Below are 20072 nucleotides of genomic sequence, written 5' to 3' on the forward strand. Positions count from 1 at the left end.
AATTAATGATTCTACTAGTAGACAGCTAGAACCCAAATCTGAATCTGGTTTTTGTAAATAATCTAACACAATTTTTATCTCACTAAATGTGTCACAAAATAAGTAGAGACAAAATATAAATTCAAAATTAATGTGAAATAATAGTGATTTAGCTTCCATTTCTTTTTCACTCTTGGATTCTAGGCTTATTTGATGTAATAAAAGTAATATCACAGGAAATGTTTTTTTTACAGCGATACAAGCAGAAATTTGACATATCCATCGAGTTTCACAAATCCTTTTTAGTTCCATAATTTTTTTTTTCGGTAATAATTTATTTTGAAGTTCTATGAATTTAGTATGAACAGTTGACCTACTAATAAAGTTGTACAATTGTTGAAGTAGAGTAATAAATTTTTCTATTTCAGGTATATTTTTACATACATCAACAATTACTAAATTTAATCTATGATTAAAACAATGTGTGTAAAGTGCTTGAGGAACATGCTGTTGAAAAATTGACCTAACCCCGTTTTGTTTACCACTCATTATATTTGCACCGTCATAAGTTTGAGCTATACAGTTTTTAATATTTATTCCACAGTCTGACAGTGTGTTATTTATGTAATCAAAAAGAGCCTTCGCATTTAATTCATTACAAGGAACATACCCTAAAAATCGTTCATTCATTGTGTTATTATGATAATAACGAACCATAATAGATAACTGCTCAGTTTTGCTCACGTCTTTTGTCTCATCTGCAAGAATAGCAAAATATTTGGCTTCTTTAACTTCTTTCGCAATAGTTTCTAAAACTAATTTACTCATTACATAAAATAAATCATTTTGAATAGTATGATGAGTATATTTCGCATTTTTTGGTAATATATCTATTTTAGNATTTTGTTAATATATCTATTTTAGCTTTAAATCTTGCGTCTCTCCTAGCACAAAGTTCTAGAAGTTCTAAAAAATTTCCTCTATTGAGGCTTTCTGACCCTTCATCATCACCTCGTTGTGCAATATTTTGACAGGCTGTGAACAATAATATTTCTGAAATAACTGAAATGTAATATCGATTTTCTTTAATTAAAGATAAATTAGCCTCATTTAATGTTGTTAAAATTGATTTTGTTTTTTTGGAGTTTTTATACCCTTCCCACTTCGTCATGCAAGTTTTATGTATGCAAGATTTATTATGGCCTTTAATTCCTGCATTTTTATCAAGAGCTTTTTTCCAATTTTTGAATCCAATTTTATAAAATGGTGAATTATCAGAGTTATGAGAAAAAAATCTACAAGGAGAACAATAACAAGCATTATCTAATACACTGTATTCAAGCCAAGGATATGATTTGAACCATTCAGGACGGAATTGTCTCCATTCATTCCCAAACTTAGACTGTGGGTAATTTTTTAAAATTGGTTGTGTTGGTGGATCACTGACTATATGTGTTATATCACTAGGTCCTATTTTAGAAAAAATTTCCATTTGATTATCAATTATCTGTTTTTGATTCTGTTCTGGTTCAACATTCTTTATTTCTTGTAGATAGTTTAACTGTTGAAAATCATCTGAATCTGATGAATGATTATCAGTACCAATACTGGTGTCATTGCTTCGAACTTCCCATTCTTCATTTTCTGTATTTTCGATTTTAATTTTTTTACTTGCCGTTTCGGTCTCTCCTTTATGTGAACTTGGACCAAAAAACGAATCGATTTTTCTTAATTTAATACAACTATAGTCTTTACTCATGTTAGAAGTATTAATCAAAAATCAAATAAAACAAATTTGCACTATATAACACACGAATAAACATACACGTACACGACAAGCTTCAAATGCACTGATAAACAAAATAAAATTGACGTCTTATAATCATCTAATAAAAACCTGTTTAAAAATAGACTATGTAAGGCGTTGACACATTGATACGAACGCGATAACGTAGGCTTGTATACACTATGAATATTATAATCACGGCATTTTGATATTTTATAAATTATAAAGCCAATGAAAGTATTAATATAAATTTCAAATATTTAAAAAGTATATTTCGTAATTTCTATTATGAAGTTCTTTTAAAAATAATGTAATGTGACTTTTTGATAGTTATTGTTATTTCGTAAATATTTTTCAATAGGGGGGGCTGGACAGTTTTCTGGGGGGGCTCGAGCCCCATCTTGCCCTCCCTTGGCGCCGTGCCTGCTGAAAAGAACTTTTTAGGTGTAGATGGCGTCGAGCCTGACAAGTGACCCAAAATTAACCGATACAGTTTTTTACAGAAATTTACACTTTTTAGCTATTTTCAATAAACATGAAAAATATGTTTATTTATTAAGTATACTTTGTACCTAAGCTATAGCTTTAGATTCGCAATTAAAATAATAGAACACATAAGAAGTTATATATTTACTTATACAATTCTTAATTATTATTTAATTAACATTACATTTTAAAAAAAAGTACATTTAACAAATTATATCTCTATATTTTTTACTAACACCGTCGATAAAATTTAATATTAATAAAAATATTGTGATAAAAGTCATGTGGTTATATAAATCATAAATCAAAAAAAAAATTATTTTTAGTTTCACCTGAATTTAACAATGGACTTTTACAATTATAATCAAATTTTATGATACGCTCAATAGAGTAGATTTTTTTAATATTTCGATTGGTTATTTTAGTTTAAGTAAATCATTAAAATTAAGTTCTGAATATTAAAATTGTAGAATATTTTTAAACTACAAAAGTTACTTAGAAATTATTACTATGATTTCTATTTAAGTGTTACAATAAAAATGCAAAAATATATTCAATTTACAGTAAATTGTAATTATACAATTTCTGGACTGCATATTAATCTTAAAAATACTATTTTTTTAACTATCATAAAATTTTTTATTTAATAGTGTAAATTTCAAACTTTAAGTTGAGCTAAAAGTTATGGGTAACAAATTCAACTTTTTTTTATTATAAATTTTCCAATAATCAATTTTAAAATACCAAAAAATATGTTAAAAATGATAAAATCAGTAATAATTTAAAAACTAATTATTTTTGTTTTTAAAAATTTTTTTATCATCTTTTGTTGTTTAAATAAATGATATAATTGAAACATTCAGAACTATTTTCCTTATAGTTATATCCTATAGTTTTTAACTATTTAGTAATAATACCAAAAATTATTGGTAATAGTAAAAATATAATTTCTGATTCGAAATTAGCCCGAAATATTAAATAATAACAGGGGTACACTCCCCTCGACCGTGTACACCGCTTATCTACCAAGGGATAGGAAACGACCTTGGCTATTTTGGGGGTATGGCAAACATACCGTATACATCTACTAAGGTATTTCAAAAGGCAAGAAGTTGACCACCAATGTTACTATTATTTCATATTAGCCGTTTGTAGTATTTTATTACATGTTTTTTCATTACATTTTTGTCTATAATGATTTATAGATGAATTTTTGTCTTCTGTTTGTTCCATAATATTTTACATATTATTAATTACCCTATGTATTAAACATATTGTTATTACTTCATGATTTTTTTATACAGAGTAATTGACTAACTATGCCTCGTGAATTTCTTGAAAAATTTTAGTGGTATCACATATGTAATTATTTTATTTGTTATAAATCTTTGTTGAGCTACTTGACAAGAAAAATAAAGATCCATCTTCATCCTTCAACCCTTAAATCAATATCAACTTTAGTTTTCCAAATAGCAACCCAGTTTATTTTTTTTATTAATCTTGTTCAGCATAAAAAAAACCAATTTTAATCAATTCTGAACGAGATATCACTATTTAAAGGGATATCACTATTTAAAGGGATATCACTATTTAAGGGATATAACAAATAAAACAGTATTCCGGTAAATACAGTAACATTAACATTTAGTGTACAGATAAGAACTATCGGTGTATTGTACTGCGACGTAAAACTTGCGCGACTTTTATAAATCATCATAAGTAATACTCACGTTTCCTATACTTTAATGAATCATAACTCGCTGATTATTGAATAAAATAAAAAAAAAAATTTTTAAAACTAAATCTAATCTAACTATATATAAAAAAAAATAGAGTTACCATTTGAAAATTGAAAGTTGATACTGATTTAAATCATAAGTGATGATCATAAAAATGTAATTTTACTCACTGAGCAGCCCAAGATAGAAACATAATATTTTTTTTTTTTTTATTATTAGCTTTCAATACAAAGTATTATTATAGCTTAACAATTAAATAAAATGAGAAAAGAAAAGAAAATAATAATAATAATACAATTGATCGTACATCAACAAAATTACAGTAAACATCGTTAAATAAAAAAACCAGCTGAATGAATGAAAGAAATAATTAAAGATATTACATCGAGAGAAGTTGAGTTAAGAATAGTGTAACAATTAATAGGAGAGATATTAAGATGAGATAAATTATTAAATAAAATAGAACGATTACTTTCAAATGCACAGCAGTCAAAAATTATATGAGGAAAATCGCAGAGAACTTCATCGTCATGTTTGGGGCAGAAAGGAGAATTGTTAAGGGACATTTTGTACGCATGAAAAGGAAGGCGATTATGACCAAGTCTTAGTCGAGAAAAGGATAATATATGGAACCGGGAGAGAGGAAGTTTATGGAACCAAGGATGATTAATAATAGTTGGTGAAATTGATTTGTGCAAAGCTGCGTTGAGAGAGAAAGGAGAAGACCAATATTCTTGCCATGCTAGAAATAACGTCTTATTAAGGGATGAAACGAAGTCGGATGATGGAATATTGAGGGTTGGACGACGGGTAATGAATTTGGTAAGTTTGGCTAAATGGTCAGCCTCCTCATTACCAAAAATAAACATAATATTTCATAAGTAAAAAAAAGATAACTCTTATATTTTCAGACATAATTTATGAGGCATAGTTAATCAATCTCTCTGTACAATTAATAAATTTATAAGCTTAACTCTTCATGCAAAAATTGTTATAATTTATGTTTTTCCCTTCTATTATAAAATTATCATCATAAGTTCATAAAATTTTGAATTTTTTTGTGTTAATTAATATTGTGTTAAAGAGCGATTCTAAAAAAAATTGGGGACGCCATAATTTATGTAGCTACTCAACGCTAAAATCTTAAATATGGCCCTGCCTAACACTGAACTATATATTAATTGTATTTTTTTTTATTTTTACTTTATTTCATTAATAAATTATTTAAGTTTCGTTAACATACACAACGCTCTCCAATACTTGAATTTAACCAAATAATGTTTGAAATAAAAATAAAAGTTTCATATTTTTAATAATAATCAATTAACTCCGTAAAAATATATATAAATTCAACAGAAATTTATTTAATTTATCAACCTATGTTAGTACATATATAATCTTAAAATTTTGACTTTATGCTGAATATGTTGATGTCTATAGTATTTATATAGCTATGATACTAAGTATCAATCAAATTAAATAAAAAACCTAATATTTAAATAAGTTTAACGTTATATTCTATGTCAACTAGACTTACATAATATATATATAATCAGAGTACTCCCCTTCTAAGGTAATTAAAAAAAGTTTCACTTCAAAGCTAAAAAGTATAACGGAAGAAAATATATATAAAACGTTTATAAAAAAAATATTAATGATCCATACATTTATAAATTTAAATATAAATAAATATGAAAACTAATTATTACAGCGTATAAATGTATACAATAAACTAATGTTTATTACTGTTTATTTATTTATTTATATATATATACACATTTTTTTTTACTCCCATGGTCTCAATACATCTGAAATAAACAATATACAGCCAACTTGAACATTTTGTTCATCCGTAAAATACAATGAGGTTTTATAAGAACCATAGAAAAATTGATTTGGAAAATTTGCCTCTGCTACTTGTGATAGATCATAACTATCCACTTTGTAAAAACCCTGAAATTATATTTTCAGTGTTTCATTGTTATAAATAATTATTTATAAAAATTTTAATCAAGAAAATAATAATTTATATCTTATTCTTACTGGTTTAATGGGACAATCAGTAAAATGATGTTTTGATAGATACTCATTCCACATATTTTTCATGAAAAATTTCATTGTTAAACATGCACCTTTATTTTTGTAAATGAATGCATTATCTTTCCATCCTCCAATTTTTGACCAAATAGCCATGTTAAAGTTGAACTTTATAGCGAAAGAAAAATTTTCAATTAAATATATATATATATATTTAAGTTAATGTATATATATATATTTAATTAATTTTAATTCATAAATGATAATTAACACAAAAACAGTACTTACGTATAATCTGTCGTCTAACGGAATATTGAAAGTAATATTGCCCTTTAATAGAATTTGAGTCGGAGTAGGTTTTGTAATATAATAATTAAACTTCAAGGGATAATCTATAGTATCATTGCAAATTGATACGAATTTGAATTTGGTTTTAAATGGTCCCTAAATATGAATTAAGTCTATAGTTTTATAAAGATCAAAATTTATTGTGAATTATGAAATATTTTATTGAAAATAATTTACGATAAAATGTTTAAATTCAAATAAAATTATTATTAGATATTCAGATATTTAAAATAATTATATATTTCACTATTGAATAAAAGCATAATTGTGATTTTAGACACTTTAGTATTTTTCTATTTAGCTTATTATTATCCATTAAATAATGGAAGCTGTTCCTAAGAAAATTGACAAAGATTTCTATAAAAATCAAAAAAAAAAATTAACTTGGATTTAACTCTTATGAAAGGTCAAAACTTTGAAGTCGTCTATATCAAAATGTTATTTTCCGAGTTATATTTATACTGTATTCGTTATGAAATTTATATTTATTAAATAAACCCAAGTACTTACGACGGGGAGATTTGGCATGAAAGGAGTTCTTTCAATAGAAAATATTGAATTTAATGAAATAAAAATGTTAATTGCAATAATTTTTTTTAAAAATTGATCCATTTTAAATTTGAAAGGTATATAAATGTAAACGTTTTTATAAGATCACACAATGAACATAATAAACTAAAATGAAAATTTAAAAATATAAGTTCTATGATGTTTTTTTGACTGTAAAAATTAGAGCTATTTACATTTTTTTATATCCGCCAAAATGACCTTTAAATAAATGTGTGAAAGTCATATCAGTTATATATTTTTCACAATAATTAGGAATAGCAACAAAACCAAAAATAACCAAATCTAAAACCACAATCTTTAAAAATGTAATGGCTAGTATCTTGATAAGAACTTATATTTTGCTGCAATATATTTATCAAAATCGACCCACAATCTAATAGTAAAATTTTACATAATAAACTCCTTGTAATTTCATAAAAAAAAATTGTGCAAACTTTAGGTAATAGTTGCTGTTTATATGTATTTCAAAAATTCTATTATTACCGTTGTTCTAAAATGAATAATAGAATATTATGATATTAATTGTGTTCTGTTAGCTTGATGGTGACTTTATTTTTCAGTTTTAAATCTCAACTAAAGAGAATATGTACGTTACACATAGCTGAATTTTTACTACCTCAAGTAAATATTAACAAGAATTATTTGTTAAAATGTTCAATAATTTTATGCAATAATTTAATTCAAAACCTAAAAATTCATATTGGATTTGAGTTTGTATTTTTATACTTTTACTAGCGGTATTAGCTATATAGGATATGGTATATTTTTTAGATTGATATATTTATTAATTTCTAAACTTTTGATTAATGTTACCAAACAAAATTATAAGGTGGTTTTCAATAATATATTAATGCGTTAAATGTGAATTCAAAATAGATGTCAAAATATTTGGGGCGTAAATTAGATTTAAGAACATAAATTTTGAAACAGTAGCAACCGATCTGTGTCACTAAAGATAACGATAATCTAGCTCTTTCTTAAAATACTATAAAATATTATGTAATGATATATTTATGCCTAGTTTTTCGATTACACAGTTTTTAACGTTATAGAATAATTTTAAAATCTCCTCGCCAATTCTTATGCTAAACAACACCAATATAAAAAATTATCTATATAATTACTTAATCTTATTAAGATAAAATAATTTAAGTTCTTTATCTTCATCTCTTATAACTGGATTTAGTACTAAATCTTCTCTAGTCTACATTTGTAGTTAAATAACATTTTTCGTTCAATTTTACTCTTAATAATATAATGAAAAATTTGTTGAAAAGCATTGCAAAAAAAATTTATTGACTCTTGAGGTTGGAAGCAAGTCAATATAACGCCTAAAAATAATGATTTGAATAAGGGATAGTATAATATGAATCTTAATTGAATATTGAAAAATAAATACTTTATAATGACGTAACTGCTATATGGGAATCATTAATAGTATCCAGGTCCAAACCAAAAACACATTTTCGTTTTGATGCGAAGCTAAGATGGTATTAATTTTACTACGATGTGTTTTTTTTATCTGTCGTCAAATTGTTTTAGCTCTCACCAGACCGATTTCATTCAACGGTACGTCAAAACAATATATATATTTGAAGACATTAACCTCCAAAATTGAAATTTTTTCCATCACTCCCGTAAATGGTGGAAATTCCTAAAAAAAATACAATTTTTAAAAACAGTAAATTTCGACATATTTTAAACTTAAACTTAAAACTATCATAACTTTTATAAAAATAAATGAATTAATATATTTTTTTTAATACCTTAGGTATTTTCCATTGTTATGGTATATAATTTTTGAAAATTCGACCCTCAACCTGTTCACTAGGGGGGATTTAAAATTGCTACTTTTTCATGAAAACTTAATCTTTTCAACTTAACTTTTGAAAATGTTCCAGAAATGCTGCATCCTTTGAACATATGTTAAATTAAATTTTATGTAGTTATGTACTGCACGTAAAAGAAAAAAAAATTTCCAATGACTTATCTTCTATATGCAAATGGCTGTCGAAGTAAATATTAAAAAAAATTAAATTAAATATTTATTTATTAACTAATGTATATTTCATTTATATCTTGAAAAAATATTTTTTAAAGCATTGGCCAATTTATTATTCTCATTAAAAAAATAAATTTGAAATAATGTGCAGGTTAGAATAATTTTTATCTTAAGCCTAATTATCAAAATAATACTGTAAATGAACTCATCCGCTCACCTGGACATTAAATAAGATCGGTAATTGTAATACAATTAATTTACTCTTCTAGGTCCCCAAAATTAAGGCCCTACAAACATAAATATATTGCAAAAATATATATTTTTTATTACAGAAATAAAAAAGCTGCGTGAAACATTTTTGCATTAGGCTTCATAATGTTTAGTACAGGTTCTGATTAATACGTTCATTCTTTAATATAATAGTTGTTTCCAACCAATATTCTTTTAAATTATATTATTTCCTAATATGTAAGCTAATAAGATAAAAGTGCTCATATTAAAAAAAAATTAACTTGACACACTATATTAAATTATTATAAACTCTATTTAATAGTGAGCGAGTCAAAAATAATGAATCACTAACAAAAGTTAAAATATGTAAGGTGTATAATATATGTTTTTAAGCGTTGAAATATTTGTGTAACCAAAAAGTGTTTGCTCGAAAATAAGATGTATAGGTTCTTGTAAGTCCAGGCGACTAAAAATGTAATGTAAAACGGCGTAGATTTGATATTAAGTTGCAACCAAGGGCGAACTCGTTTTCGTTGAAAAAATTGCTTTTTTATATTCCGCAAAATGAAGTTTAGCGATATCTAGTGAGATTCTTAAAATATGTGTTTACTGGATTTGGTTGGTCAATGTGATAGAGTATTTTTTGTGGTGGTTTTGTGAAATGCGTAACAGGGTTGTTGAATTTTATGTAAAAGGGTTGACACGGCCGTGGTATTAGCGTCGCACCGATCTGGATATCACCCGGATCAAGATATTAATACACCGACCATGTTGTATTTCCCTGAATCGTCCATTAAGCAAAACCCGAATTATCACTAACCGGCAACCGGCGGCGCTGACATAAATATCAGTCTCTGATTAGCTTTTTTCGCGGTCATGTAACTACTCAGGTGTATTATCACAGTTTGTCGTAACATATCTATTATTTCTGTTGGATAAAATAATCGTTATTATTTAATACCATCATCCTTTAAGTTTAGTACACTTTAATTTAATTTAAGTTAAATCTCGTTGTCGTTGCCTTATTGCTACCACGACTGAGTATTATTATCTTATCCACATGGAACACTGTTTGGTGACATATTTTTATTGAGTATATGTTTGGGTTATTACATGTATTAAAATGTGTTACTACACCAGTGGCGTTATCGGTTGCCATAACAGTATAATCGCTATTATTATTATTTTCATTTCAATTTTCTATTGCGACCTTAAAATAATAATATGTGTTTTATTTTAATATATTTAATTTGACAATTTTTTATACCTATAACTAGCGGTATTATATTAAAAGTCGCACCCACACCACAAGCACCCACGAACCACCACTGTACTACATTATACATAGTGTTCTAAAAGTAAGGAAATGGATCAAATTTTACAAACAATTAGAACAATAGAAACCCGTATCCTTACTTACTGAATACTTATATATTCCAAATAATACTTCATTATAGACATCTTCCATGTGATATTTTTGCAAAGTAATCTATAAAAATATCGTCGACTAATGGACAGATGACCACGAATATTAGATCAATAAATATATCAAGTATATTACAAATAAACTGAAATTACTAAAAAAGGAAAAAGTGACAGCTTAAAATCAAAAATAAACTCAAACATTTCAAGACAAAAATATCGTTTTTGTCATTTATTTCAGTGTATAATACAACTCTGATAGATAAATTGATTTCAAGTGTTTTATATTAGATTTTAAGTATGACAGCTCAAAAGTTTATTTTTAAAGAATGTACAAAAAAATAATAATTATAAATAAAAAATGTATGATATGTTATTTAATAGGCTTATCTAATGTTACCATCTTGATATCAAAAATCAAACTTGAAGTGAAAAAATTATTTTACTTATAATTTGTCATTTAACCTTCAATTCAACCAACCCAACTTATATAAGATAATGCCAATCATTGAGTTTAAATTAAAGGAACCCAATTCAATATCGGAAAACGGCTTACAAAATATTTCTCAACTATTACGCTACCAGTTATCGCATTACTGTATTTTTTTTTTCTATAAAAAAGTTACCCAAAAATATGTTCATACATATTAGAGATGTTCAATATTTTAGCTTCGATGCGAACCTGAGAATGTATTAATTTTACTAAAACATGGTTTTTTTTGTGTCTGTTACAACTTTTTCTCAGCTCTCACCAAACCGATTTATTTTAACGATACGTAAAAAGATCACAAATCTTATCTAGTCGAAGACATTACCCTTGAAAATTTAAAAAAATTTCCCTCGTTCCCCGAAATTGGGGCATATCTCCAAAAAAATTATAAATTTAATAATTGCTAATTTTTTCAATTTTTTTACTTAAATTACCACAACATTTTTAAAAATTAACAAATCAATATACATTATTTTTTTATAGATTCATGAGGTATTTACCTGTCATTTTGTATATTTTTTTTATAAATATGATCCTTTATCTGCCCACAGGGAAGGTTTCAAAATAACAACTTTTTTGAAAAAAAAATTAACTTTTTCAACTTATCTTTTGAAAGTTTCTGAAAATACTGATACTTTTATGTATAGCTTAAATTAAAGCAAATGTAATGTACTTAATTATGAAAAAAAAAAATGTATGATATTATTTTGTCTTTATGGTAATACCTTATGCTGTTTTTGTGTTAAAATTCTCGATTTTATATTATTTTAAAATACCTTACAAAAGTTTTTGAGTTAGATCAAAATGTTTAACTCATTGAATTTTTATCTTATTAAAATTCAGTAACTTCAATAAATATTGAGGATCCCATTACTGTATTCTCCTCTTGTTTGAAGAAATTTCTTATTGATATTAAAAATATTTTTAATATGTGATTTTTTTGTGGCTCTCATTTATTTTCTCAGCTCTTATTTAAACAACTTTTTTTAACGATACATCAAATGATTACAATATCTAGTTGAAGATATTACCCTCAAAAATTAGAAAAATTTCTTTTTTATTATCAATTAAATGTTACTTAATCCATATATTTTTCCTATAGACAATTTAAATCATAAATTTCTAATGTTTTAAAAGTAACAATTCTAATTTATCAATTAAACAGTTACTTATCCCATGTTCATCATACAGACTTTAAAAGTATTTACTGTCGAATTAGGTATATGATAATAGGTTTCAACTACAAAATTGAATAATTTTACATTGTAGTTTATTAATTTTTTAACTCTATTATGTGTGCTATATAAATAATTTCTAAATAAGTGGTTTTGGATTTCACCTGAATTTAACTATGGATATTTAAAGTTATTATCAATTTTTTATAATACGCTCGATTGAGAAGATTCATTTAATAACTTTTTGATTGTTTTTTTTAATTTCGATTCTTGGCACATTTTATAAGTTTATTCATAAAAATTCTCAGCTCCCACTGAACCATTTCTAATGATCAATACGTTAAAATAACTAGATTTTAATTTTAATAGTTGAACTCATAGTCACCAAATATTGGAAAAATCCCCTTAATTTTTAGTTTCACTTGAACCTTACAATGAATTTTTACAATTATAATCAAATTTTATAAAACGCTCAATTATGTAGATTTTTTAACAAAATTTTAATTGGATAATAACTTATAATAAATATTTAATTCAAAAAGGGGTGAAAAAAGAAATCTATTTGTAAATTTGAAATCGGAGCAAAAATATATGTTGAGAAGACTGATGAAAATTCCTTGAAGACCAATGTATTTATTCATAATTAACAAATATTTTCTAAAAAGTTTTCATTAATTCTTTTAATTTTTATATACATTTGCTATAAATGTAATGAAATATAAAACGACTTATTAATTTTGTATAATTATATCGTAAAAATTACAATATTAAATTGTATAGTATCAATTTCATACAACAAGAACTCCTTTTTCCTTATTTAGTAAAGAATAATGAGTAGATGTTTATTTTGAAATAATCCAACAGTTCCTTATAAAAATTAAACACTATCAACAGATTTGCATAAAAGCTATTTTTATTATAGTGATTTTAAACGCTATCAAATATCATTTGTATTGTTCCAACTATACCCAATTCCTACTGTGCCACAATCCCACTATGAAAACGTATTATTTAAATATGGTATGGCCGATATGAAATAAAACTAAATTCAACAAAAAAAACAATATATCTTTAAAAAAATATAACACTTTTTAGTTTACAAATAAAATTAATTAATATAGGAATATAAATTAAATTTTAATAAAATAATAAAGTTGTGAGATTACATAAAAAATTTAATCATTTATATTTATGTATTTATAGGTTTGAATATAAGCCAAACATTCTCTGGTGCATTTACAAAACTACCAATTATATATTGAAGAGGTATTTGAGTCTTTTCGTAAGGTAGAATTTCAAAGTTTGATAATATTTCAGATAAAGCTATTTTCATTTCTAATTCAGCAAACCGTTTACCTAAAAATAAAAAAGTCAATTATATAACTAAATAGTTAACAACAAAAATAATATTTAAAATATACCTAAGCAAAGTCGAGGGCCATCTCCAAAAGGGTAATATGTATTCGGATATAAGTTGCTCTCGTTCTCTTTAGAAAATCGTTCAGGGTCAAACTCATCTGGATTTGAATAATACTTGGGGTCGTGTTGAATGGATCTTATTGGTATAATTATTTTTGTACCATTTTCCAAAGTAACATTTGATCCCGGTATTTTATATGGCTCAGTTACTACTCTTTCTAAAATACCAAGTGGAGGATGCTTTCTTAACGTCTCTGAAAATCAATATTTTATAATATTTAGAATTTGTAAAAGTTTTATAACAAAAGAGGGTTTAAAATTTAAATGATAATATATTTAATATATATATATATTGTATAGAAATAAAAATGCATAACAAAAAAAGTAGGACAAGAGTTAAATGTAACCCGATGAGGAGTGCTGAATATTATATGTATTGAGGAATATAATAGTAGTTTAAAAACTCAAATTTTAATTTAACATATGAATATAAACTTATAAAATAATCTTTAAAAGTAGGGGCAGATTAATTTAAAAATCTTATTTTTCAAAGAGTACTATAGAGGAATAGAAAACACTATAAGTAAAGAAAATCGTTTCTATCATTTATAAAATTGAACAGTCCTTTACTTATTAAATATATTTTATTATATTTATTTAATAAGAAGGGGTAACAAAATCAAAATACTTTCAGATTTCACCATAATTCAAAGCTTTAGTATATATTAATATGTGTTTCTAATGATAATAAAAGAGACACAAATGTTTACCTTTGATAACCATATGCATGTATGTAAGATTACTTAAAAATTCATGGTTTAATTGACCAGCATTCTTCAATTTTTCACATTGAATTTCTTCTCGTACTCTATTTTGAATTGTACTATTCAATGCTAGCTCATATAAAGCGCAGGTCAGTGTTGTAGATACTGTATCGAATCCAGCGATAAATAAAATATATGCATTTGCTACAATATCCATTTCCGAAAATGTAACATCTAAAAAGTAATTATATTTTAATATAATTTTGAAAAATTAAGTAAATTTATATTGACTTTTGTATGGTAATTTATCAAATGAACATGGCCGTATCTTCCTCTTCTTCTTCCTCGCCTTAATCCCAACTACTTGAGGTCGGTCACCCTTATCCTAAACTTCCACTTGACATGATCTCTCACATCATCTATGCTCACATCAGCTGTCCTCAAATCTCATTCAATAGTATCCCTCCATTTCTTTTTTGATCTTCCTCTACCTTTTCTTCCTTCAACATTCATTTCTATAACTGTTCTTACAGCTTCCCATTCTTCTCTCCTCATAACATGACTAAACAATCTAAGTCTATTTTCTGTCATCTTATCCACGATTGACGCAACACCTATACTTCCTCTTATATGCTCGTTCCTTATCCTATCTTCTCTAGTCACTCCACTCATCCAACTAAGCATTCTCATCTCTGCTACACTTATTCTCTGCTCTACTTTCTTATCAACCGCCCAACACTCTGACAACGATACATCATAGCTGGCCTCACTACAGTCTTGTAGAATTTACCCTTCAGCCTCATTGGAATTCTTTTATCGCATAAAACGCCAGACGCTTCTCTCCACTTCAACCAACCGCACATAATTCTGTGTCTTACATCCTCGTCAATACCACCACTCTTTTGCATAACTGACCCTAATTACTTAAAACTCTCTACTTCTCCAATCACGTCCTAGCCTATTGTTACTGACTTTCTCATTTCACCTACCTCGTGTTCTCCTTTGTCAAACTCGTACTCTATATACTCTGTCTTACTTCTAACTATTCTTAAACCCATTTCTTCGAGAGCTGAACTCCACACCTCTAGCCTTTGATAAATTTCCTCCCAATTTTCCCCTATTAACACTATATCGTCGGCAAATAACATGCACCACGGCACCACTCCTTGTATTTCTTTTGTAATTTCATCCATCATTATAGAGAATAAGTAAAAGCTTAAAGCAGGACCTTGATGCACTCCTACTCTTACCAGAAAACCAAACATGGCCGTATCCTAAAAAAATATTTTATAGGAGCTGTAATCCCATATTTTAATTTATAATTTTGGATAAAAACTAGACATAAATCTTTTCTACCACATTACTTTATCTCACATTTTTTTGAAAAAGAAATTTCATTTTATTTGAAGGAGACTTAGAATATTACTATGGAAGTTGAAGCTCCCATAGAAGTATATTATATAAAAACATATTATAAAAATTAAATTTAGTATGAAATTAATATTCAATACTTTGTATTACAGTTTTCATGGAAAAATTATAAATTAGTTATATATTTCGCTACCTCTATGGATAATTGTTAGTATTGTTTTATCTAATACAAAAATGTGCAAAAGATATAAATATATTTAAATTTTTTTAATTAAAATAAAATAAGATTTTTTTAAAAATTAAATAGCTAAAAAATAAAATTTAAAAAATCTAACCATTTCTCCTTATATTACGAGGGGTTCCAAACTTGAAACATAAAAAGTGCAAATATTTGAAAATATTATGAAAATACTGCATTCTTTAAAAATATTTTTTAATATATATACTACAAATAAAAAAACTTATCTTGAAGTCTTCTATATACAGAGAATGGTTAGATTTTTTTGAAAATTAAATAGCACAAAACGTGTAACCTGTACCTAAGTAATATAATTTACTCATTATTCAAACTATCAGTACAATAAGGGCCTATCTAGAAAAATCACATTTTATATTAAACAAAATTATAAGTTTTGACCTCCAATAATAGTGGGTTACATTTTTTTTTTTTTTACATTTAAAATTATTTCATTATTTCATGAATTGAGATTAATAAAATGAATTAAACTAAAATAAAACGCTAAAAATCATAATTTTAGCAAACTTTTTTATTGTTTGATGATTTGTGCGAATAATGAGTAAATTTTATCATTTATGTACAAGTTATATAGAATTATGAAATACGGCCAGATGTGATATTTAATTTTGTTTTTTGCCTTTCACATTTATACATCATTTTATTATTATTGCAGTAGAACAAATTTATTTGTAAAATATAAAAAATTAATTTACCAGTATTTTTTGATTCTGGATTGAGAACTAAATCCTCTCTAGCTTTCATCAATTGCTCCACAAAGTCTTTACGATCTATTCCATTTTTCTCTCTATATTGTATAGTTTGTTGGAAGGCATTTTTGAAGAATGAAATTGTTTCTTGTCGACGATTGTTTTTTGGCAAAAGTCGTAATAATAACGGTTGGGTAAGTAAAATCGCTGAAATAATCTGATTTCTAATAGAAGGGGTAACAACAGCTTTACCGTATTTTCGGAATTCCGAATCAGGATCATTGATGGCGTCTAATTTAAGACCAAAAGCACAACTACCAATAACGTCTGTTGAATATTTGGACATCATATCTCTGATTTCTATTTCGCCAGACTCTTCTTTTACTATTTTATCTATGTTCAACTTCAAACAATCGATACACTCTTTTATTTGATCTATCATATACTTCAGCTTATTAAAAGTAAACCCAGGACTCATCTTTTGTCTCATAATTCTCCATCGCTCACCGCCATTAACAAATATATTGTTATGAAGTGGATTTGAACGAACATCGAAGTTAATTCCACGACTGTTAAAATGGTTGAAGTCTTTAACTAATATGCAATCTGTTAAACGCGATGGGTCATAAATATTTTTTTTAATTTAAATAAAAGAAAATATAAAATACTTTAAGATTAAGTTTAGTATCGAATCACTATTTAGAGCAAATGATGTCGAGATTAATGAATAACATAGAAACAAATAGTCAAAAAATTATTTTATTTTATAAAACCATCAATAGAAGATATTTAAATTTTTGCGGGTCTCTAAAGTATTTAATACTCTTAAATTCGCACTTATAATTAAATATTATAATTATTTCTGAAATATATTCAGTACACAATTACTCACCTCTTAATTAACTATTTAACCTAAAAAATATATAAATAGAGAAGTAGTTCAAAATTAGTGATTACAACGTTTTTACTTTACTTATTACAATGCAGTCAAAATTATCAAGAAAAATTAAAATAATTGCACTTAAATATGTAGAAAATAATAATAACAATAGATATTAGTTCTACAAAATAATGTAAATAATGTATAATAAGATGTGTAAATAGAACTTCTAATGTTAAAATTGAGACAATATACAAAAGACTATTATTTATCTATATTATAAACGATTACTTATTGATGCGTTGGGCTATTTATATACAAAATGTTTGATAAAATTAAAAACGATAATTAATATTTGCATTATCATAGGAATCATAATAATTAGAAATGAATTTTAGATTCATTGAAGACAAACAAAAATTATATTTTATATGTTGATATTATGACGAATAACATCATAGAAATAAATACAAAAACTTATTATTAATAACATGGGCCGGCAAAAAATTAATTAACCAATGAAATTGCTGAGGATATCAAATTTGAAATATTGATAATAATCTGTCATTACTTCAGATTAATCTTCGAATTAGTTAATATCTATATTCTGAATTTAAAAAAAAATCAAAAAATATCCATAAATTTTAATTTAAATTAATTCTTATAACATTTGATAAGGAAAAAATAATTTTTTTATACAAATTACTTATGAAAATAACAATAGATAAAAATATATTTATCTAACAAACTATTATTAAATAGAAAATATCATGAGTAATATGAAATATACACAAAAAAAAATGAACGATAAATGCATGTTATCTTTGATTAATTACTAAATATTTCAATATAACAGATTTATTAATATTAAATAATAATAAATTATTTTAAAATGGTGTATCAAGTTAAAACTTAGTTTTTACCAATATTCAGATTCAGCTGATTTAAAAAACACGTAGACAATTTTTTTCAGAAATAATTAATGTTTATACTTTATCAAAACCAAAAAATTTAAAAAGACGATCTCGATAAATCAGAATTGTTCAAAAATTGTTTAAAATTTTTCAAAATTTTGGTCTTACAAAATGTTTGGTATTTCAAACATGTTAGTATACTATTTTTAACACTGCGTGATTAAAACGTAAAAATCCTACATACAATATTATTCATCTTATAAAAAAAATCCGGTTTTGATAAAAATAAATCAATCGTATTAACGACAATACAGAAACTTTGTCCTTGAGTTGTATCTTACAACTAGTTACATTACAGACATAATAAACTCGATTTTTTTTTGTATTATTCAGAATTTTAATAAATAAATAAATTATTGTCATTAACTTTTAATGTAAGGATTTATATCTGACAGATTGTCCAATTTTTTTAACTTATATTAAAATAGACAATCGAGGCAATGACATGAGATTGGTACTAGTTCGAAAAATTAATTTTTCAATTTAACGTGGTAGACATAGTAAATAAATTTCCTAATAATTTGGTAAATAAAATAAATTACATTTACAAGAATTATCTTGTAAACAAACAAAAGACGCTTATCATAAATACAGACCGTTTAGATGGTGCTCTTCTTCCTTCGATAAAATTTAGTTTTTACTTAGTACTTTTCCCATTACAATTTTAATGTTCAATTTTAATTAGTTATAGTTTTTAATAACAAAATTATTAGGTCTATACTTTTGAAAATTCAATTATCATTTAAAGAGTTTATGTTACTTACTTATGAGATCTATGTCTTTTATCACCAATTGAGGAGTACGCATATTATAAACGCCAACAAATGGCTGATCACCCATTTTTTGATAGATAAGTTCCCAAACGGCCATTACATGTTTTTTACCAATAATAGATTCAAAGAAATGACCAAATAATGGTTTAGGTACCCACGGACATCTTACACCTAGTTTATACCAATAAGACGAATACAAAGTTGTAAATAGGAAAACGGCGCCAACTACAATTGACAGCAGAAGCCAGTTAAAATCACAGCACTCCATAACTAAAAGTCACTTATATTAGCAAAAATACTAGATACACTTAACAAAATTTGATACTATTCATTTACATCAGGTTAATATTACAATACATATTTGACAACGAAACAAGAAAACAACTAAGATAAGCTATTTATTAACACGCTTATATTAGTTTCACCTGAATGTATGTATGTGAGGATGTTTGGTAACTCTCCACACGCCACGCGTTATCGCATATTCCGTCGTCTATGGCCTTGAGACTAGACTGTCATAACAAATTCACCCCACCCCACGCCTCGCTCCCCACGCGACGGCAACACTATTCCTGTATAAATTTATTTTTGGTTATCGTACCCGTACACGCGTGCTTGTCATCAATATTATATACATATAAACAAATTTTTATTTTGACTGACCAATACCATCCGTGTGCC

At 25.8% G+C, this 20072-nt stretch overlaps 2 protein-coding genes across 3 annotated transcripts; both read right to left on the bottom strand.

The window, feature by feature from the left end:
* Positions 1-5705: 5705 nt before the first annotated feature.
* On the bottom strand, positions 5706-7077 carry LOC126904563 (uncharacterized). The gene is made up of 4 exons (XM_050683685.1): positions 6886-7077; positions 6316-6471; positions 6034-6195; positions 5706-5943 (listed from the first exon to the last, which is right to left on the bottom strand). Exons 1-4 carry the CDS (start codon positions 6985-6987, stop codon positions 5776-5778), a joined length of 588 nt encoding a protein of 195 aa, XP_050539642.1. The 5' UTR covers positions 6988-7077; the 3' UTR covers positions 5706-5775.
* Positions 7078-13312: 6235 nt separating this feature from the next.
* LOC126904559 (probable cytochrome P450 6a14) lies at positions 13313-19838 on the bottom strand. 2 transcript variants are annotated; one of them, XM_050683680.1, is made up of 5 exons: positions 19383-19838; positions 16771-17370; positions 14455-14682; positions 13687-13938; positions 13313-13621 (listed from the first exon to the last, which is right to left on the bottom strand). In XM_050683680.1, the coding sequence occupies exons 1-5, from the start codon at positions 19657-19659 to the stop codon at positions 13455-13457; spliced, it is 1524 nt and encodes a 507-aa protein (XP_050539637.1). In that variant the 5' UTR covers positions 19660-19838; the 3' UTR covers positions 13313-13454. The 2 variants fall into 2 exon arrangements, with proteins under 2 accessions (XP_050539637.1, XP_050539638.1); XM_050683681.1 differs by lacking the exon at positions 19383-19838 and adding an exon at positions 18568-19359.
* Between the last annotated feature and the right edge of the window lie 234 nt (positions 19839-20072).

This window comes from Daktulosphaira vitifoliae, unplaced genomic scaffold (genome assembly GCF_025091365.1).
Source record: "Daktulosphaira vitifoliae isolate Bord-2020 unplaced genomic scaffold, ASM2509136v1 Scaffold_4, whole genome shotgun sequence".
NCBI classification, from domain to species: Eukaryota; Metazoa; Arthropoda; class Insecta; order Hemiptera; family Phylloxeridae; genus Daktulosphaira; species Daktulosphaira vitifoliae.